This window comes from Phaethon aethereus, assembly GCF_964289735.1.
Source record: "Phaethon aethereus genome assembly, chromosome: 7".
In the NCBI taxonomy this organism is placed as follows: domain Eukaryota; kingdom Metazoa; phylum Chordata; class Aves; order Phaethontiformes; family Phaethontidae; genus Phaethon; species Phaethon aethereus.
This window is the reverse complement of record NC_138583.1, coordinates 31,685,925-31,708,736: the sequence shown is the minus strand read 5'-3', so window position 1 is coordinate 31,708,736 and position 22,812 is coordinate 31,685,925. Positions and strand designations below refer to the sequence as shown.

The 22,812-nt window shown below is 38.0% G+C and overlaps 1 protein-coding gene across 1 annotated transcript in view; it reads left to right on the top strand.

The window, feature by feature from the left end:
* Window positions 1–21,882, top strand: part of NRAP (nebulin related anchoring protein) — a gene marked incomplete at both ends in the record, with an annotated part of 53,237 nt that extends 31,355 nt beyond the window's left edge. Inside the window, 18 exons of the mRNA XM_082002311.1 lie at window positions 679–783; window positions 2,942–3,040; window positions 4,863–4,967; window positions 5,362–5,469; window positions 6,267–6,380; window positions 7,813–8,010; window positions 9,872–9,976; window positions 11,004–11,102; window positions 11,880–11,984; window positions 12,347–12,454; window positions 14,138–14,449; window positions 16,412–16,516; window positions 17,205–17,303; window positions 17,420–17,524; window positions 19,087–19,194; window positions 19,856–20,167; window positions 20,388–20,540; window positions 21,781–21,882. Of these exons, the coding sequence (XP_081858437.1) occupies window positions 679–783; window positions 2,942–3,040; window positions 4,863–4,967; window positions 5,362–5,469; window positions 6,267–6,380; window positions 7,813–8,010; window positions 9,872–9,976; window positions 11,004–11,102; window positions 11,880–11,984; window positions 12,347–12,454; window positions 14,138–14,449; window positions 16,412–16,516; window positions 17,205–17,303; window positions 17,420–17,524; window positions 19,087–19,194; window positions 19,856–20,167; window positions 20,388–20,540; window positions 21,781–21,882 (2,442 nt within the window). The remainder of the gene's footprint in view (window positions 1–678; window positions 784–2,941; window positions 3,041–4,862; window positions 4,968–5,361; window positions 5,470–6,266; window positions 6,381–7,812; window positions 8,011–9,871; window positions 9,977–11,003; window positions 11,103–11,879; window positions 11,985–12,346; window positions 12,455–14,137; window positions 14,450–16,411; window positions 16,517–17,204; window positions 17,304–17,419; window positions 17,525–19,086; window positions 19,195–19,855; window positions 20,168–20,387; window positions 20,541–21,780) is intronic.
* Window positions 21,883–22,812: the final 930 nt, after the last annotated feature.

The window sequence follows — 22,812 nt, the reverse complement described above, 5'->3', positions numbered from 1 at the left end:
ATTCCATATGGAGACCACATGCTCAGGTTTAACCATCAGATGAACTGTCTGATACTGTAAACAGTTACTATAAGTCAGACTTTCCCTTCTGAGGTTTTAAATCAGAACATTTCAAGGAAACTAAGGTAGATATGTGTACAGGTCTTGTTGAGATATAGGTGCTGAAGCCCTTCTGGCTTCTTTGAGAAACCTAGCTGTAGTGCTTGCATAAGTTTTTGGAATTCAATAGACTGTTGGTAGGAAAGATTTTGTGAGGAAAGTGAGAAGTAATCCTGTGCTCTTCCTCCTTAAAGACATGGAAAAAACAAAACAAAATGCTTTCCCTCCAGTATAACAAAAGGGCAGGGGTTGGGAAACGCTAAGTATAATTTTCTTATCAATGCAAATCATTAATGATCTTTCAAACACTGCTGCATTACAGTAAAAATTACAAATGACAGTAAGGTGTAGACCACTTTTAAAAATTACCTTGCAAAGCATATTGCACATGTGCTAGTGAATCCTGATACTTCTATCTCATTCTGTAATATTTTTTTCCTTTCCTTGCAACTGTGCAATAGTAAATAAAACAAAAGCAGGCACTAATTTGACTTGGTGGTTGTTCCTGAGATGTCTGAATCCTTTAATGGCATTTTAAGTGTATGAACACCAACAATAAGACTTTTTTTTCTTTGTCAGAACCGATACAGAGCAGATTTGAACTGGATGAAAGGAGCTGGATGGATAGCCACTGGGTCATTAAATGTGGAGCAGGCTAAGAAGGCAGGAGAACTCATTAGTGAGGTGAGATTTCATGACAGCATGTAACAGAATTTGCTGCATAATGCGTGCAAAATGTCTGTATAAAATTAAAATAATTTCCACTCAAAGGGGAAAGAAAAAGGCATACCACATGAAAGCCCTCAAAACCAGGGATAGGACTGGTAATTAGAGGGAAACTAGATACCAAACACACACCAGTAGGAGTCCATATAGCCTTTGCAAAAACAAAGTAGGTGACAAATGATATTATGAATAATAATGGCAATCAAACAGTCCTCAATTGGTACCCACTAGCCTACCTTTTTAATGAAGCAAAACAGGAGAGATAGATGAAAAGATGCAGTCATTGGACCCAGAACCTTCTTTTGTAACGGATACACATTCCTCCTTGCTCCTTTTTCATATATATTCACATTAGCTATTGAAATTCATATAGGTATCTCTGTTTGTAGCTAGCTATCGGCCCAAGTAGTTTTCATCCTTATTTCTCCCTATAATCAATATCACTTAAAGGAAAAGGCAAACTCTAGAATCCTTTGTGCCAGTCCCATGAAGCCTTCAAAGGAGATTCTGGTGGAAATGGTTAAAAGGTTCATAATATTATGTTTCTGTTGTTTTGGAGGGAGTCCTACTGGCCAAATCTGCTGCAGTAGGAAACTGAATACTGCGGGTTTTTAGATAACCACTGGTGATGCAGGAATCTCTGGTCCATTCATTCAATAACAGCATAACCACTGGTGTAGTGTCTCCAGAAAAATATGATCATCTGATTGCTAACACTACTTTTTCCCATGTTATCATCTACAATGAAGAAGGATAATTTTTTTAGACACAATAAACCAGACCCTCAGCTAGTGTAAAGCAAGGTAGCTTCATAAAAGCTAGTGCAGCAATACTGGCTGGAATAGTAACTGTGAATCTGTATAGGTTATATACATACAACCTACGTATATGTATAGCCACATATATATATATTGTGAAGTAGAAATTTGACCTGATAGGTTGTTCATTTCAACCTTTTTGTGAGTACTAACTTTTAGGTGGCTATGACCTTTCTCCATTCTTACATACATACTAGCCCTTGTAATACTGCTAAAAAACAATTGACAGAATATAATTTCTAGGAATTTTATGTAGAGATGTTTTGGTCAACTCTTATTTGTCTCTACAGTTGATCAGGACAAAACGTAAACCACTTTTGGCCCCAGTTAAACTCAGTAAGATTGCTCATTTTTAAGGGATTTCTTTCTGTAACCAAAACATTGCTCATACCCTTTTAATACCTTAAAAGAGTTAACATGTTTTACATTGGTGTTGTGAGTTCCCAAAGAATCAAGATGTTCCCTCAGATAAACTTCTGTGGATCGCAGGTCAATTTAAAGGAGAATGACATGCCTTTAGATTTGAATACTGAGATATAAACAATTTCCAGAAAAGCGATGAACGTGCTTATTGACTTGGTTGCTCATCACAGGCAGTGAGAAAATTTAGTATACACTATTTGGAGAAGAGATAAGAGTATTGACGGGTATAGGACAACTCATGCAGAAAGGGAAGCTTTTAGTGACATGACCATATGGAAAAAGTGTAATTTTGCCATCAAACAGCTTTCATCTTAATTATGTATATATAACAAGATCTCTCAGAAGCTCCTATGGGTTCTTTCAAGCAAGCGGAATTAATATCATTATCTAGAAGATATACAATAACAATTAGGCAGTGTTAATGGCTGCACGGATTTGCTGTAGGTATTGGGAGGAAACCTAAATCCTGAAACAATAAGTTTTAACTGTTGCCATTATTAACACACTACAATCGTATATCATTTCTTGCTTCAAGAAACTATAAATAAAAAACATAATCAGTCATACTGTATTTGAAATAATCTGAAAATATTTTCAAATCCTGAGTCCTGGAGTATTTTGGTAGGCAGAATCTGATTTTGAAATGTTTTCCTTGTATTTAGGGAAAAATACTTTAATATTAATCGGCAAAAGGTTATTGTTAAATTGAAACAAATATTAATCTGAAAGTACCTACGACATAAAGATGAGGAAAGAGGAAAAATAATTATGTTCACAAATTCACTCTAATCTCCAGCAACCTATGATTTTTCTCTTTCAAATAGCATGAAAGTGCAGCACAAAATTCACAGCTTTGATCTTTTTCTGCTCAACAGAAGAAGTACCGTCAGCATCCATATGCTTTGAAGTTTACCAGTATTAAAGACACTCCTGAGATGATCCAGGCTAGAATTAGTTATAACCAGGCTGTGGATGTAAGTTATAATGTATATACATTATGATTATAAGAGTGGTATCCTCTTTGAACGACCTGATTGAAGCACTGGCTTTCTCTCTCTTTCTCTGAGATTATCCTTGGGAACCATGAAACTTCTGCGTTCTGGTGTGGTGCACCTCACAAAGAGCATGTTTCTGTCTTGGAATGGGAAGTCATAGAGATCCCACTGAAGTGAATGGGATTTTCATGTAAAAAGGGCTTTCTGTCCAATTTTTTTTAGAAGTAAAACTTAGGAGTAAGAGTGACCTTTGACCTATAGAGACTTTTGGCCTTTTCAGATTCATTGAGGAAGAACACCTTTGAGGTTCTTTCCCCTTTTCAAACAGATCTTTCAAATTGCAGTTTCTGCCTATTCTTTGGAAACAAAATATAAGGCAGCATGACAATGAAGAAATTATAAATTATTTCAAGCTGTCATCCTGCTGAGAGAGAAATCCAGGAGGGGAAACCTTAAAGGGAGGAATTGAGGCTGTTTGGTGTTTAAACATGTTTATTTTTAATAGAAGAGTGATTTAAAAATATTGTAGACTTAACTGGGATAATACAGAAGTGAATAATAAGCAAAAGTCACTCAAAAAAGACAAGTTTCAAACATGAGAGGATGTTTTATTGTGAAAATAGATATTTTTAAAGTGAAAAAGAAGATGAAAGACTTTGTGTAAAACACATGCTATTGTAATACTTATAGTGTCTGTGCCTTTGGTTTAATTAATATGATCCAAAAGGCTTACATCTCCGGCAGGATAAATATGAGTCATTTTGTTTGACTCAGCCACAGTCAAAAATCAGTCTGCTGCTCTACTTCTCCACACATGGAGTTCTCATTAATTTTCTTCTTATGTAGCTGCAATACAAATGGGCCTACTTGCTAAAGAAGGTGGCAGCAGGGTGAAATGGAGATGTTAATTCTAATCTAGCTGGTCTCACACGCTTACACAGGAATAATAGCCTGGGAAATTCAAGTTGGGTGGTCAAGACATGGGTCATATCTAAGGTCAAAAAAAAAAGGTGGCTATCTGTACTCATCTGAAAATTATGGTGTCAATATAAGAAGAAACTAAGCTAAGAAAGAAAAATAATGTGAAAGAGATACGGCATAGCCATTGTAGGGGAATTTCCAGTTAACTGCATAGAACTCCTCTTATCTGTCTGCAGACATCCAAAAGTTATCTAGTCCTGGGCCAACCCTATATTCTTCCTCCAAGGATTGATATGAGTAGCCCACATAGACACCTGTTTTATGATGGGATCAGTCACCTTTGCATTTTTTTTTTAATGTCTTGCCATCGACTATTGAGCACCCCCTTGCAACTAGCTTTGGACATAAATTTGGAATAATTGTACAAGACAATTACCATCATATTTATCTGCTAAAAATGAACAACTTTGGAGAGGTGTGTTTGGGAACTTCAACTCCCCAAATTTCTGTGGAATTTCAAAGTGTTGGTGGGCCACTTATGGCTGCACATCCTTAATAAATGCTGTTTATTCTCCCTCTCCCTGTTCAAATATGTTGGAAGTCTTATCAAATTAGTATTAAAATATCTGAATTTTCATATACATTGATTTATACACTCTAAACTTCAAGGACTTGCTAGCATACTCTAGCTGATAGGTGTATCAGACTCCCAAAGCTTTTTTCATCCTTTTTAACTGATACAATTGCCTGTATTTATTAATGCTGCTGTCGTTTTTCTGTAATCTTTGCTTTCCATAAACCTATTTGTTGGTGTTTTTGTCTGCACTAGTGATTGAATGTGTAGTGAGTACTTGCTACTGAAATTCATCTCTATTTGCAGAGGCTGTACAAGGAGCATGGAGAGAGTGTAAAGCACCAGTATACACCAACGACAGATCTTCCTGAAATCCTTCAGGCCAAATTAAATACTATGAATATCAGTGAGGTATATACCTGACCTTTAATATTTTAAAGAAAAGTGAGAAAGCTGATAGTGCTTTGCTACTTATCCTACCCAGGAAGTCATATGAAATTTCTTTCCTTTCCCCAGTATGTGATCATTCGATGGTCTAAATGTTTCTGAAGTCATATGAGAAATCAAACTTCTTATCAAACTTGTCCTAAGTTAGGAAGATTAAGGATGAACAAACAAATACATTTTTATAATGCACATTTGTCGTGTGATTATTCCTGTTGTGTATTGATAGTTTCATTTATGTTAGTCCTCTGCATTAGAATAGAATTAAACTAATGTGGTTACATTGCTAGTATAGCAATAATACTACAGAGACAATCCTGTGAACAGCAACTCTACTTTATTCCTGTTCCATATTTCCTAGATTCGCTATAAGGAATCCTGGGGAAAGATGAAAGACGGTGGCTATCAACTGAAACTAGATGCCATTCCCTTCCAGGCAGCAAAGGCTTCGGGTGAAATCATAAGTGATGTATGTGAACTTACTGATGATATTGTCCATTAGGATACGTCAGTCACTCCAGACTGTGTCTGCCCTGCTGAGTGACTCTTGATGGAAACAGCATGTCCAGCAAACTCTGCATCTGGGACACATCTGGCCTTGGCCCAGTTAGTTTTGCTTTTAGAGGTGCAGACACAATAAAGTATTGGTAACTAAGCAAAGGAAGGTTTGTAACAGCAAACAGCCATAGCAAAGTTGACCAACTTACCTCCTGTAGTAACTGGACAAACATAGGGATTGTTCAGGAGCTGTCAGCCACTGTTAGCTAGGCAAGCTTTGGAAGAGGCTGCTTATTCAGAAAGTTTTACCCGTCAGAGTTTATCTTAGGTGTCCTCTAAATGCTGTAGAGATACACAGATTAATTTCAAGCATAGGAGACCAGTTGTTCTGACTTTTCTAGAGAGCAGATGGGGAGAGGCTCCTCAGAGGTTGATTCTGAGCACCTGCACCAGGTTCTTGTCTTCCACCACCTGTGCAATAGCAGGTAGCCAACCCAAGCTATTTGTAAGTGTTAATTGGTGGTTTTTTGTGTTTTTCTATAAATAGGATAAAATACTGAAATGTTTGCACAGGTGTGTTCTTTCTAGCATCCACTAAAGTTTCATTCAGATTTATTGAGTATAGCCAGAATTCAGTGATATTGACTATAGCCAGAATTTATTTTCCATAACTCTCTTTCCGTAATATGAAACCCTTTTATTCATAATCTGACTAATGCTTACTTCTCTTCACTCCTGTTCACATTTCTATTCTTATTTCCTTTTTAGCACAAGTATAAGGAGGCATTTCAGAAAATGAAAGGACAGATGGTTGGCTCACGTGGCCTGGATGGTGATATTCACATTGCTCATTCAGTCCATGCAGCATTGCTGCAGAGTGATGTAAGTACAAGAAAGATGTGGGCATTTTGGAATTGGTTTCCTAACAGTGAGCAGTTCCTCATGGAAGATGCACTTGGCTGTGGAATAACATACTATTTAAAACCTAGGGCTTTCTCTCCCACTTTCCGGATATTTTTATCTAATCATGATATTCTTACCATTCTTTTACATTATTTACAGTAACATTATTTTGACAATAAAAGCAGACTCTGCATTCTTGCACGATCCCCTGCTGTGTATCACTGTTGCCTAGCATGGAATATTTTACTCCACAAAAGTATTACTCAGAGGCAGGTCTAATTGAGGATCAGTAGTGGTCTTTATACAGAATTAAATTAAATTTGGTAGAGACACAAAGTTATTCAATGATTGTTTTCAATTTACTGTTTTCCTGGAAGACTAAAGGATGAATGAGTTAATGAAATTCTGAGTTGGACTTTTTTGGTGGGGGAATGGTTCCCACTTGGTCTTGCAATATGCTAAGAAACATCATTTGTTCATTGTCTATAAGAACTGCAATTCTTCAGTGCATTTTGAACACAGTGGCTTGATCCAGAAAGCAGTGAAATATTTGCCTGACTTTAAGCACATAAATAATCTAAGAACTATTTATCTTCTTATCAAAACCGTCTATAATGAGCCTGATTGTGAATATAAATGGGAGAGTTCATGGATTTCAGTGACTGCTGGGCTTGTACTGGGGTTCTGTCTTATGGTGATGGTATGCTTAGACTGATACAGGTAACAATAAGTGTCTGAAGAATTCATGCATCTGTCAGGTTACTCTAAGTCAGTTTGATGATCATCAATAACTCTGGATGTTCATTATCTGTTCAACAGCCTGAACATCTCAAATTTGCATAGCCTGATAGGGAAATGTAATGTAAAAAAAGTTCTTTGAAGATTTCTACACCTTTCTTTTCCTGGACGGAGACAAGAAGTGAAAAAAACCCAGCACTAAAAACAACACTTAAAACTATCAAATAGAACTGGCCAAATGAATAGAGACCAACAAATATTTTGAGTGAGGATTTGTACTAATTCTAATGTAAATATGGCTCTTTGCATTTTATCCTCATGCAGTAGCTTTACTTTTTTGTTGTACTTTCTAGAAATGCAGTGAATTAAGAATTTGTTTACCAGTTTGATAATTTTATAGATTCAATGTATCTAGTTTTAGAAAAAAAAGAAATTTCAGCTTATTTGAATATAATGTAGATGGCTACTATTTTGATGAAGAATAGGCTGCCACATATCCTAATTATAAGTATTGAACATTCACAATATAGTTAAACAAGTTAGGGAACTTTCTTTTAAAAAGAATAATTTATACTGGAAAATTGAAGAAATATGGAAAAAATCTCTTCTGATCAAAACCTGAATTCTAATTATCATGTTGTGATATCTATGTGGTCTGTTTTTAATTTGATAGGTGAAATATAAGCAAGGTTTTGAGGATACAAAGACTCACTTCCACCTGCCACTGGATATGATAAACTTGGTACATGCCAGGAAAGCCCAGTCTTTGGTCAGTGAACAGGAATACAGGCAGCTGCTACACCAGTACACTTCTTTGACTGATGATGTGAGATTGCGGTGTGCCAAGAATGCATACAAACTACAGAGTGAGGTAATTGCAAAACATCCCAGCGATATTTCCCTGTTGGTTCTGATGCAAGATAGTTCTGTTCCAAGTCATGACAGCTGACAGTATGTATTTGAGTAGCAGCTGAGGGATAAACAATGGCTGTTCCCCCTTGATTAGATTCAGGAATAAGACATTTATCTTGTTGGGCAGTTGTACAACATGTGTGATCACACTATACTGAGAGATAAAGTATACTGCTCTTTGATGATTGGGCAGAGAAGTGTTTGCAAGTGAGGATGATTGCACTGTTGGTGAAATACTCTTTTTAAGATCTTGCTAACCACGCAAACTGTTTACCAACTGGTATTTGAGTTGGTTTGCATCTGGGTGAAATTCATGTGTACCTCCACAAGAAAGATGCCTATTGTTAAAAATCTGATTTGTAGGAGACTTATAAACTCTGGCCCAAGACATAACCACTGAAGTTCTAAAAGGATGAGTTTAGCTCCCTATGCAATCTTGAGTAAGATTGACTGGATAATGCCTTACAAATTCAAGGCTAGGCTGTGTCTGTAGGTACAGCCTTGAGCAAAGGGGTTTTGATAGATTACGTTGCCTCCAGAGACCTCGGGGGGCTGTATCTTAAAAATACGTCTGGCCCCAAAATGCTACTGTATATCAGTTTAACACTTTCAGCCAACAGTATTAAAGATGACAGACTGTGTTCAAACAAGTATAAACATCCGATGCCAGTTGTGCTGCCCTAACTCAGGTGAAAACACGTGTAATCGGAGACTCTGAGGCAGGTTTCCATCCATGCCTCTCTTCTGAATTGGGAGTGAAAAGCTGGTTGGCAGCAACGCATCTCAGAGAGCAGAATTTAACACTCTTACCAGCTGGTGCTGATATCTGGCAAGGGGTGAGGACCAAGCTCTAGTGTTGTCCTCTCTTACCTTTCAGCTCACAAAGGATTTTTGCTGTACAGAACACTGTGATGCCTTTGAGTCTAGAGATTAGCAGTGGACAGACATGAATAGAAGAGGAGCTGGTTCTGTTTTCCTAGGCAGCTGAATAAAATGATGGCATAGCCCATTTCCATTATAAGTGGTTGGCTGAAGCAAAACGTCTCATTAACTAACGCTAGTTCTTCCCTCAATAAGCAGTAGCAGTTTCCAAAGATCCATTGAGTTAGCATATGTGTTCTTTACTAGTTTGGTCTTTATAATTCTTTTGAAGCAGAATATAAGATGATCATCCTCCTCCTCACTATTCTCATCATCAAATGAAATAATATTTGTCAGAATGTATCTACCTGTAACCTATTGGTACCTTTTGAAAAAAGTGATAGTTACAGTGAGTCACTGCTGGGTTTGGTTGTCTAGAAAATATTTAAACAAAATCTATACAGTGGCTCAGTGCTGTTTTTCGTCAGTGTTCCCTACTTATGACTATTCAGAACTGTTTAAAAGAAAGGGTATTTTGCTGGAATTCTACTTATTAAGAAGTTACCAGCTTTCATTTAAAAATATTTTCATACACTTTTCTAAACTGGTCATATTTTATATATGTTTATAAATAAATAATATATAGCTGTGATTTAGGTATTATATATGAATGAAATTCATGTCTCTAGGAAAAGATTTTTCAAGGTTACAAATGGAAGTTAGGAGCAAAAATGTCATTTGGTGTTCATGAGACTTAATACTCCTCAGAACCTTGCATCTGTACTGTAGATCTGTCAGGGCTGTATGCACATGGACACATACATAAACACAAGAACTCTCTGTGGTAGATACTAATTTTAATGGATTTATTTGAATACCATTATTGTATATTTTTGGATGAATAAATAGAGGGCATCTCAAATGCAAACTTGTAATTACTTCTGCTTGGTTTTCCTTAGAATTTATACCGGTCTGACATGAACTTTATGCGAGGAGTTGGATGTATTACTCAAGGGGCCCTAGAGATTGAAGGAAAGAAGAAAGCTTCTGAACTCATCAGCGAGGTAACAAAAGAGGGTTTTGATTTCTCCACTACAAACAAGAGTTTGCCAGATGTTTTTCTATTAAACTGGGTGGCAAAGTGACTCACTGGATAATGCTAGGCTCCCTCCCCTTGCATTTGATCATTCCATTCCTGTCCTAACTGCAGATGGGTGAACATGATGAAGTTCAAGGTTTTGCAGACTTTGCTAACTGTTTTTGCAAATCTTCTCTCTCGTGTTTCAGTCCCAGGAGGTTGTTTATTGTGTTATGTATTTTAGATTTTAAGTGGGCTTTTTCAACTAAAAGTAAGGCTGTGCCTATTTCTAACTACCTTGTACTGTTTCTCCAAAATTAGGCCTGCAGAATGCCCAATACATTACACTGGCCTCAGCTCTGCTCCTGCCTTACAGTCTTAGTCTATTTTTTACTTGCTACCTTCTTGTGCAGTGGTTTTCCCCCTCTGTAACTGGATTTTTATTTCCTCTCTTGTGTTCTCTTCTTACAGTTTCTACTACTTTCTTATCTTGGATGTGTTGCCCATATTCACATAGATGTGAAATTAAGAAAGAGTGCTCTTCCTAGTTGTATTCTAGCGAAGGGATCCCTGCTTGCAGTGATCTTTCAGTTATTTTATTCACAATTCTGGCATAGGACCACAGGCCAAGTGGAACCTTATTTTTCCCACAAAAAAGTTCAGCAGGCTTGTGCAGCACCTTCCCTCTGGATTGGATTGCCTTTGCTGTAATTCCACTATCCAGCATTAATGACACCAAGGAATGAAAGAACCTTATTACTGTATTCAGCATAGCAGCACTTTTTTTTTTTTTTTTGTTCCTGATTTACTTTTCATTTCCCCTGTGAGACTTGAATGCATCAAATTCAGAGTAGCAAGAGGTAAATTAGTCTGATGGTTAATAGACACATACTCTTTGCAAAGTAGAGTTTTAAGCAGACAAAGCAATACTAGGCCACTGGTATTGGAAAAAGTCCTTTATCTTGCCAGACAATTTAGTTATTCTGTTCATTTTTCTTTGTGTGTCAACTCAGAGTAAATATCGTCAGCAGCCACATTCCTTCAAGTACACATCGGTGACAGACTCTCCTGGCCTGCTTCATGCAAAATTCAGCAATATGATTGCTAATGAGGTAGGCTTTCCTAACGTGAATCAGAAAATATGCTTTTCAAAATGCAGTGAGCTAGGAATGGAAGAGTGGGAAGGAGACAACCCTGTTCTGAATGGAAAATGCATCAAAAAGAAAGCAAGCATCACTGATTTGTGCTTTTTCACAGTTAGATCACACTTTATTATTTCCAAACATTTAATACCATTTTCAATTCAATCTCTTTTAAAAAGCTTAAATAGTGCCCATATGATAGAGTCCCATTATCACATTTTTTTACATGAAACAGAGCCTCAAAAGATCAGGTCTGCGGGGTGTTCTTGAGGGAGCTCATTTGCATAGTATGGTCCACTTTAGAGGGCTCCTAAAAAAAGAATCACTTTTCTAATCTTTGAAAAACAAGACAAAACCCCTAGGCAAATTATCAAAATCATCTGTAATAACGTGAGGAAAAATCCAAGCTAGAAAATGTGGCAAGTCTACCAGAAATGCCTAGCCTTTTATTTAACACACCTTCATAGTGCCCTTAATGTTTTTGGGTCCACTTTTGGCCTTCTGGGAACATATCAATGCAAGACTAAGAATATAGTGGGTTGGCATCATGATATATGTATAAAAATTATTGTAAAAGTTTTTTATGCCCAGAAAAAAAAGCTATGCAATTGCAATTGCAATGGTATATTCTTAGTTCTGTTTTGTGCTGGCTGACTATAGCTGTCAATCATAAACAAGTATTGCTTTTATATTATTTAAAAAAATAGAGAAAATTAATTGCAATTGTCTTTTTGATTTCTTTCCTAGCGCCTGTATAAAGCAGCGGGAGAGGACAGTCAGCATCACTATACACCAACATTGGGTCTGCCTGAGTTTACACGGGCAAGAATAAATGCAGCCAACCTCAGTGATGTAAGAATTTCTTCTGTATTTCTTATATTTACTTGAGATGGAGGATGAATTGTGCAGTAGCAAGGAAGATGGATAAGTAGGGGACTTTGTAGGTTTATTTTATTTATGCTTTCCCTGATTTGATTATAATGATATTTATCTCCATTAACATATATATGGTTGTGAGTAAATTAAATCTACATAAAGAACAAGACATGTTTTGTCTGAATTAGTAGGATTTCCCAAAGATAATTTTTGAAAGTCCTTTGATTATGAAGAATGAGACTGTAACGCAGAATAACAAATGAAAGAGGGTTCCTTTGTTTGTTCCTTTGTGCATTTAAAAGTGAAACAGCAATCTACATGTGCCTTTCCTACTTTAGGCAAAATACAGAGAATCTTGGAATAATCTACGTGCTCAAGGCTACAAGCTGACAACGGAAGCACTCCCGTTCCAGACTGCCAGGGCCTCCAGAGAAATTGCCAGTGATGTGAGTTGAATGATTCAACCTTCCTTCTTGCCTAATTTCTGTTAACTTCATGTGAAACAATGTCTAAAGCAGATTTTACTAAATTAAAGCAACTCCACAACCATGTGAGACAAGTGTGAGACAGAATATATTACTTATGAATGAGATTCTTTGTGTGAATTAAAAAAAAAAAAAGAAGAGGAAGAATTGCTGCTAATAGGGAACCAAGCTCGGTTAAATATCTTCCAGTGGGAAATACCTAGTGAATTAAAGTATTTGCAGACAGACTAATCAGAGGGATTCTGCTCCTTTCCAGGCTTTCAGTTCCTCATATTATAAAGTGCCCACTAATTCTGTCCACCCTGCTTTGAGCCGACTTTTGGAAGTGCTCAGTGCTCCTGAATTGAAATGAATCAGAAGAAGCTGAGCGTTCTTTGAATCTCTGAAAGTCAGGAGCTGCCTGTCTGATTAGGAAGTGAAAATCAGTGGATGATCTATGCAGTGAATCAGTGGCAATTAAGGATGTGTCCCCTTAATTTCTGAAATAGAGGAAATGAATCTTCTTACCTTTAAAAATATCCTCTCATTTGGATTGTTGTTTGCAATGCACTCGGACATGGTGGTATCCCTTTCTCAGAAAGCCTAAGTTCATCCCTTCCTCACAAGAAATGTAATAATTTCTAGGAAAACCTGACAATTAACCTAAATTTAGTAAAAGAAGTCTTCATTTTATGTGGTATTTAGTTGCATATTTTATCTCTAATGTGATAAAATATGAATATATTTCATGTGTATTCGTTTTATGAAGCAACTATTTCTAGCTGTAATTTATAATGTATACTTAACCGTATTTTACAGAGTGCTTTTGGTTACAGCTTCAGATCTGCCATAAAGGATACAGGTCCATAATAGAATTACATCCACTTACAACAGATCTGAATTTGGCCCTTCATCTTGGAAGCACTTTATAAACATTAGCTACTGTAATTTAATACGCACAACTCTCTTGTGTGGTAGATAAGTGTTATTATCCCATTTCAACTACATTATGAACTCTTCAGGGCCCAGGCCTTCCCTTTAAAGTTCCAAGCACCCTGTTGATGCTGTATAAATAATCATTATCATCATCATCACTATTTCACAGAGAGGATAAATGCAAGATCATAGGGAGAGTCATAGTCTCAGCTAAGAAGAGAATGAGGGGTTGCTGGTGCTTATTCTTGTGCTCAGACCACCATCTTAGGCTTCTCAACATAGTTATTGATCCAGGAAAACTGAATTTACTCTTTAAAATAGCTGGGTGGCATTTGCAAATCTGAAGGCTACAAGAGTGCATGGTGTTTCTCTTTTGTATCGATTTTTTTTTCCTTCTGTCTTTTGTTTGTTTCTCTTATGTTCTTACTCCTAGTGATGGGAATAAAAATCTGTGAGAGATAATAAAAGTACATGATCTGAAGTTAAGCATGATCAATGCTTTGGGAATATTAATGGAATTACTGAGATGCACTTAACTTTAATGTTGCAACTACTGTGGTATTTAAATTTGAGAGCAATGAGACATTCAAACAATTACTTTCTAGTGATGCATACCTTGGCTGTTTCTACAGACAGCACAGATGTTTCAGTGACTTATCCTAAGTTAGTTAGCTAGACTAGCCAGTCTAATTTTGTCATTTTTTCACTTTTACCTGTTTTTATTTTTAGTACCAATATAAACACAACTTTGTGATGGAGAGAGGAAAGCACATTGGTGCCAGAAGTGTTCTGGATGACACCAGGTTGCTGCATTGCTTGCATGCTGCCAAATTACAGAGTGAACAGGAGTATAAAAAGGGATCCCAAGAAGTGTGGTCTCAGTACCATCTGCCCATGGACATGGTGAATCTTGTCCATGCCAGGAAAGCCCAGGCCTTAGCAAGTGATCAAGATTACAGAAAGATACTCCATGAATTTACAGCACTCCCAGAAGACATGAAGATGAAGTGGGCCAAAAGAGCCCACATGCTACAGAGTGAGGTAAAGGCTTTCCTTCCTTCTGTTAAAAGCAAATTGAATTTAACAATAACAAAGCTTTGAGTGACTGGCACAAATTGTATGTTGGCATTGGGCAACGTTTTTAGAAAGGCGTTTGTAAACTAATGTTTGTGTAGCAGCAAGGTATCTGATTGCTCTTCACATATGGAACATACGTGAATTGGAGGTTCTTGTGTTACGAACCTGGTGGAAAAGCACTGTGGTCCATATTACTTATTCTAAAGCGGAGGGGCATACACATTCATCTCTCAGCTGTTTGGATCACAGCTAGTCAATGGCTTGACAGCCACTGCTCTACATGCAGAATTCTTTGAGGAGAAGGTTAAATACTCAGAGGTTGATTTGGGATATATTAGAAGATCATTTTGCCAACACAAATGGTCACATCAAATAATCAGTTCCTCAGATGTGTTTGCAGAAATTGCTTATGGAAATGAAAGTTCAGACAAACTTTGATGACAGAAATGATGGAATCTCAGATCTCAGCATGGGCCACATCCATGCTCACTTTGCCTTAGCATGTACCTTTGTTCAGAGACAAGCCATTGTCTGTATGCGCTTTCAGACAGATGTAGATGTTGAGTGCATGTGTAAAGCTGCATGGATGCAGGTAGCTGTATTTTGACAGTTTAGGGTCCAGTGTCATTAGCTGCTCTGTAGCAGGAAGCTCTGTTCAGGTGTTTTTGTTTTGTAAGAAAAGAGACTGAATCATTCAGTGGGGAAGTGAAAAATGTTGTTCAGAAAGTTATGCTTTTTATAGGTCTTTAGAGAGCTGATCATTTACTGAGCTCAGGATTACTGAGCACTGCGACAAAGTGATGGGATATTTGTTGGACTTAATCAGCTCTGATGAGCAGATGTTAACAGGTATTCCAGCTACGAAAGTCAGAGTGGCAATCAAAACACCGGAGAGCTTGTATCCTTCTTTCTTACTTGGTGTACTTGCTATCTGGTATCCCAAACGTACTCTTCATTGACAGAACTTTTTTGGGATATTCTTGGGATGGTATAAAAGCCGTTGGTAGATGCAGTTCTTTGCCTTTCCAACTGCTTTCTCTAAAGGCTAACAGACAGCATGCAGGTAGTTAGATGTAGGAAGGCAGGATTTTTTACTATTTACTGATGTGTGGTTGTGGCGGCCCACATGATAGGAAAGTGGCATTTCCTTAGACCCTAACAGCATGTACTTCAGAGCTTGCCTACAAAGGGACAGGTAGAAGATGAATAAGAACCTCAGCACCTGAGTCTTCGCCTTTAGACCCCACAGGTTCCCCTCAGGAATCCAGAGAAATGATGAAGGTAGTTTTGTCCGATACCCTTACTATCTAGTGGAGTAATGTACAACACGCTTGAGCTAGCTGGCTGTTATGTCCTTTTACATATAGGGGAAAAAAAACCCCAACCTGAAAAAATGGATGATTGAAGTCACAGTGAGCCATTGTCACTCTGAAGGAGAAGTCAGAATTGTTGGGGTTGTGGGTACTTTACTGGCTTTCACATTTTATTGGGTCTGCCTTGTTTTCTTTACTGGATTGGGAGGTAGAGCCAGCCTTTAATGTGAGTAAAGAAAGAGTAATATGTCCTCCTAGAAATGGGGTTAATGAGGAAGCATGCACCAGATAAAATAATTAGTATTCCTGACTTGAACTCACCTCAGAAAATTATTTCAAAAGGGGTTCTCTTACACCCAGTACAAACAGGTTATTACTTACTGCTTTGAGTCATACTAATTCACTCATGGGGCCTTCTCTTGTAACTTGCATATGATACATTATTTAATTCCTGGTGGAATGAACAAATGCAAACAGTTTGGCTTTACGATGTGATATGTGCATGGCAAATGAAAAACCTCAAAATGTTAATATGAATCTGGGATTCTTTTTAAAAAAACCCTTAATAGCTGTGGATACAAAACTGATAGCTAACGATTTTCATTTTTAACAGCATCGCTATAAATCAGACCTGAACTTCATGAAAGGAGTTGGTTGGATGGCTCTGAGATCTCCGCAGATAGAAAGTGTAAAGAAGGCTGGAGAGCTCATCAGCGAGGTAACTGATAAATCTTTCATGGGATAGCACGTCTGTAGGAATTGTTTACCATCAAGGCTCCTCGTTACATGACACTTACGAATGTAGCTTATCATTTCCTTTTGATGTGGGAGCCTGTTTATACAAGGTGTAAGTTACCAAGAAGCAGTACTGGAGATGCAAGTCCACTGTGTGACACCTGCTGAATATTTTCCATTCCGAATGAAACACAAGAGTATAAACAAAACATGCAGCAATAAATAAATGCAGTAAACTCCATTATGAAATTCTGAGCAGGTGGTTATGGAAGTGATACAGAAAGATACAGCATTGACAACTACACTGAAGGGGCATTTGCCTGCTCAGTATCATGCATTAATGGAGAAAAATTATGAGCTGTCAAAAACGTAGTGTATGAAAGCATTCTGCATGTGAATTTTCAGTAGGAAGTTCTTCTTGCACACACACAAAAAAAGAAGTTTTGTGCCTGGGTACCACAGCAATGATACAACAGCATCGCCATTCCCTAGCTGAAAGAGCAACTGGGGCTTAAGCAGAACAGTATGTTTTTAATACTGTGGCTTTGGGTAGGTGGCTTTTATGGTTTATTCCAGTTATCACACACTTGGAATTTTGATATGTCATTAGCAGAAACATCCTGTGTTTTGGGGTTTTTTTCTTTGTTTTTGTTGGTTCCTCCTCCTCTCAGATAAAGTACCGTCAGAAGCCAGAAAGTTTGAAGTTCACTGCTGTGGTTGACTCTCCAGATTTGATTCATGCTAAAACCAGCTACCTCCAGTGCAGTGACGTAGGTTTCATTTTACTATAAGTGATCTTAACTTTTCTTGTACTATAATGCATAAAAGAATTGATCTCAACATCGCTTCCAGTATCAGTTACCTTCAATGACTTTTGACTCCACAGAGACTGTACAAGGCTGGAGACTCCGAAGCCAGGCACAGGTACACGCTGCCTCCTGATCATCCGGATTTTATCCGAGCCCGCCAGAATGCACTTCAGATCAGTGATGTAAGCAAGCCTTTTACTTAGGGGGGTTGACTTGGTCACTGTCATTGAGGAAAACAAACTTGCTTGGGAGTGAAAAACTTTCATGTATATGTAGAAACCAGGTTCTCTGAGCCTGACCAAAACTGAAAAAAACAGGGCCTGTGGACAGCCAGCATGTTGCTAGATTTGGATCTAGAGGGATCAGGAAAAGTCTGTCTTTTGTGAATTTCTTCTGCTTGCTGGGGCAGGAAGCTATTATTAAGGATTTTAGTCCTTCAGTATAGGTATGGTTAGTTACAAATTTAAACTTATGTTTGGGTGAGGTAGAATAGAGAATCCTCTTTCCTTGACTATATAATCTATCTTCATGGAGCTGCAACACTGTGTTGAACTGATCCCTTAGGCACAGTTGTCAGTTGTGCACAACCTGGATGCAGCTGGATCAGTGAGTGGAATTGGTTTAAAGGGATTTTGTTTCTGCATTATCCCAGACAGAGGCACTCAGTCTATTCCTAATATACTGTTCCTTGATTTATTAGCTGTTGTCAATGACCAGTAGGGTCATTGACCTTAGTTTATGAGAAGCTTTGAGTTCCTTGTTTGGTGATAGGTGCTCTGTAGGTGAAAGAAACAAACAGGATTTATATTCTTTGAAGTGATAGAGGACAAGGTAAAAAGGCAAAAGGGTGATTGCACACAAATGAAATATCATACCTAGACCTGTTAGCAGGGTCTACAGTAATGCTTGCATTGCTTCTACCCAGGCTGTCTTTCAGGATTTCTGGCATCTCAGTTTACCTACAAATTAAGCACCACCTAGCACTAAATTCACCAGTGAAACAGAATATCTTTTGAAATATGAAGTGGATTTTGTGCTTGTTTTCATATGGCCACAAACCCCAGAAAGGATGAATTAAAGTGTTACAGAATGCAAATCAATAAAATCAGAAAGGGACAGCCAAAAGTGTCAGCTAAGATGCCATGGCTGTGTAGCAGAACCTGCAGACTGGAAGCTATTTTAAGAAATCTACTAATGGAAGAAGAACCAAATCTAGAGCAATTTCTCTTCAGGATGTAAATGTATTTCACATCCTCAAAATCACATTAAATATGTTAGAACCAGCTGTTATTCCACATGAGTTAATGAAGCCACATGTGGCTAGGGATAGAGACAGGGATCAGTTGAAAGGCTTTAAATAACTGGTATTGAAATTATGATGCCATGAAACCCAAGACACTGCAAGTGGATGCATCAAAAGAGAGAATAAGGGCAATGTCAATGCAATATTGATGTGACTGATGCATCACAGTTTCTAATAGAAATTAAATCACATCAAAAACAACCACATTCAAGTACAAAAGGAAACCCTGGTGGCACTTTTCAGATGAGGCATTTTATCATTATGGTGAATAGAGAAGAAGTTGAAGTGCTGTAGAACTGGATCAAAACCTTGGAGATGGTACTGATGACTCTTGATACAAATAAACCCAGTAGGATAAAACATTTATTATTGCAGTTATGGGACTGCATTTAAGAAACTGCAGGGGGAAATGACTGTTTTGTTCTTTTCTTTTCAACACAGAAATTGTATAAAACATCTTGGGAACAGACAAGAGCATCTGGCTATGATTTTAGGATTGATGCCATCCCATTCCAGACAGCAAAAGCTTCAAGAGAGATTGCTAGTGATGTAAGAACTGCTCTGTTTCAAACACTTCCCAACCCTCTTCCCATGCTGCCCTCACCCTGTAAAAATGGGTGAATTCTGGTGTAAGTGAACCTTTTTCTGGTTTGGAAAATTGGTGACCCGGTGAAACCAAATGCCAGTTAAGGGCAAAGATTTTCAACTATAGACTCCCATTAATAATGTCCAATACCAGACTGCTCTCTTTCACTTCAAAGAGTTATTCTTGGGAAGGAAGCATCTTATGATGTAGTAAAATAAAATAAAAACTAGGCTATGAATAGTTAAAGCATGGTCTAGAATAAAGTGGCTCACCTTTGAACATGGAAGACCACAGTTGGCAAGAAAGCTGAAGATGGAGGACCTTCATTGCTTGAGCTGTGTATTGGGTATGCCCAAGAGTGCAACAATAAGAAGACCTCTGACAGTTTTTTTATGAGTATTTTGCGCTCCCTAAGTCTGTCTACTCCTTTAAAAATTAGCACAAAGGGCATTCTTCTAAAATGTCTTGTTAGATTAGGAGATGTAATTTGATATCAAACAAACCCTTGGCCTTCATGCACTACAGGAAACGTTATTGATAGCTAGGAGAGGGTAAGTTATGAAATAACAGAATTTGAAGGTAATCTAAATGTGAAAATGAGTTTTTCCTCTGCCTTTCCTGCAGTACAAATACAGAGAAGCCTTCCTGAGAGACAGAGGCCAGCAGATTGGATTCCTCAGTGCAAATGATGATCCCAAAATCAGGCATGTTCTCAGAGTGGGGAAACTCCAGAGTGACAACCAATACAGGAGTGGATATGCCCAAAACAGGGCACAATTCCAGAGTCACCTCAACCAGCCAGGATTCCTCCATGCTAAGAGAAGCCAGCAGCTTGCAAGCAATGTTAACTACAGGCAGCCTTTGCACCAATACACTTGTGATCCTGAGCAGCTAAATGTGAAGCATGCAAAGCAGGCCTACAAGCTGCAGAGTGATGTAAGTATAGCTGAGCGACACTGTCTTTCCAAGTGCCAAGACCTTATCTGTCAAAAAAATCACATTCTTGGAAGAACTACAGACTGTTTGCTGAAAATGAATGATTTGTCTATTATTGACTCTGTTGCTCTTTATATGCTCTCTCTTGAATACCCAGGGCATGTGGTTTGATTAGAGCCAAACAAAACAATACACATTGGTGTATGGTTCATTTTCTCAGGTAAAATACAAGTCTGACTTGAACTGGCTCAGAGGCATCGGCTGGACTCCCCCAGGTTCTCACAAAGTTGAAATGGCAAGAAGAGCTGCTGAGTTGGCATACATTCGGGAAATGGGATTGCAGGGTGCTTCTGCTCAGTACAGACCTGGAGTTGTAAGTAGAGTAAACCGTTCTCACAAATCCCAACAACTCTGCTCTCTAGAAGGCAGACAGGCACACTTCCTGTTTAATGCTTTTGAATGCTCCCTGGAGTCTACAGTTCTCCCCACTGTTTGAAACGAATATATATACTTCCCTCATGAAGCTTTGTGGCTCTGTGTACACCTTAATTTGAAGGAACCTCTCAAGAGAATTCAGCGCTGTCATGGCTGAGGAATTCCAGTAGGGACTAGGAAGTGCCACTGGATAGGATTTACTTATACTATGAGATGTGTTTCCCTTAACTTGTGGATGTTGTCAGGTCTCCAAGTGTCCTGGTACCTCCATGGAAAGCAGAAGTAGAGGTGGAAGGGATTCTCTTTTCCTGATTTCGGCAAGACACATCTGTGTCGCCATGTAATCTCCACTGGCAACTGTATTGACAGGATCAGTGTAGACTCCTAAAAGCATAACGTGTGCTATGGGAGGCTCCCCAGTACTGTGGGAGGGTTTTTGCAAAGGGGGAATGCTCTGGCCTCCTCCATCTCTATCCAGCCCGAGATGCAAGAAATTACAAGCTGAGATCTTCCAGTTTTTCCTTCTCCCTACCTCCATAGGGATGATTCCCAATCTGCAATGTCCCAGCACAAGAGAGCAAAAGTCCATACAGGGACTTTGTAGACCCTACATTTAGGAAACATCAAGTTACAATAAAAGAGAAGTTCTGCACTCTAAATACTTTTTTCAATTAAATTTTAACTTTAGCAACAGGTCAAACATAAGCCAGCCCAAGAGAAACAGGACATATCCATGATTTGCATTCCTATCTGAAAAGTAACTTAGGAAATAAATTATAACTGTGGTTGAGGAATGCAGGCAGTGGGGACTGCAGGCAATATCTTTTTAAGTCTTACATACGATAATGATCTGATGGTCCCAGGGAAATCTACAGGTGTGTAATCCACTTGGAACTCAGGTAATTGCTGATTTGCTCTTTATTTAGGGCTCAAATTAGAAATTAGGACTTGAGCACATTCAATCCTTTGGCATGTGTAGTATCTGACTTAAAGGAATGGCTCCGTTTTTTGCGCTTTTCCATTGTAGAGATTTACTCAGTGCAGAGCATTGATTCATATTTTGTTCATTTGTTCACCAGCTGAGTTAATTTTTAGTATACAAATATGTTTATAGAATAATTGTTATAAACCTCTTCCTGTCCACTGGCTGTCCTCACAATATTAGTTTGATTTAACAGGACCAATTGGAGATGGAAGGATGTCAGCAGGTCACAGTCAACCCTGATGCTTCAGAAATTCTGCAAGTCAAGAGAAGGAAAATGCAGCTGTATCAGCAGTAAACAGAAACATGACATTACACAAATAGATTTTTATCTTGTCCTGCAAATCCTGTAGCTTTTCCAGTTTTCTGGGAAGCACAATAGGTGGCGTCTGAGAACTTCTTGTTTTAAAAAGCAGCCTAAACATTGCAATTTATAACATCTTTCTATTTTTGTGTGGCTATTTTATCACTGTATGTATTACAGAATCTGATATTTATTTAAAGCTGTAAATGAAATTAGGTGACTGGCAGGCTCAGCTTTGTACTACAGATGAATGATCTCGATTGGTAGAATATAATTTGTAAAGAATAAATCAGATTAATCTTATTCCACACTTGTAATCTTTGGAGGTTTTTATGTTCCTGGATTACTGGTGCCATTGGCCTAAGAGAATGCAAAAGCATGATTCAGGTGGCTTAACAGATGAACAAGACAAAGGCCAGTGGAAGCAAAGTTATCATTGACTAACCAAGGGCATGCCTTTTGGCGACATCAGAGACTTTGTTCTTAACAGGATTAAGAGGATGCATTCAGATCACAATTAGTTCTTCAGCTTTTTTCAAATCTTCCAAAGCAAAAAATCAGAATTAGTTTGTTAGAAATTATGGCAATAGGGGTAGCTACTGATAGATTAGGTAGCTGTTTAGAGAAGGTTGTAAACCCTGCAATTCAGATGAAAGGCACATTACTATTTTAACAAATTGACTCTTCACAAACACGTCTATTCTTTATGTCCTGATTTAATACCAGTCCCCTGTCTTTCAAATTTCTGTATAGGGCTGCAGAAGCATTGGGCAAAAAAATATACAATTAGAATGCAAAACTTGTGAAAACCCATGAATTATCCAATAGCTTTAGACCCATTTTTATAATGGTATTTAATACCCCCTGCGTCTCACTGGTATGAGCTGAGGTTAAGTCCATATATACTGTTGTAGATTGGGAGCA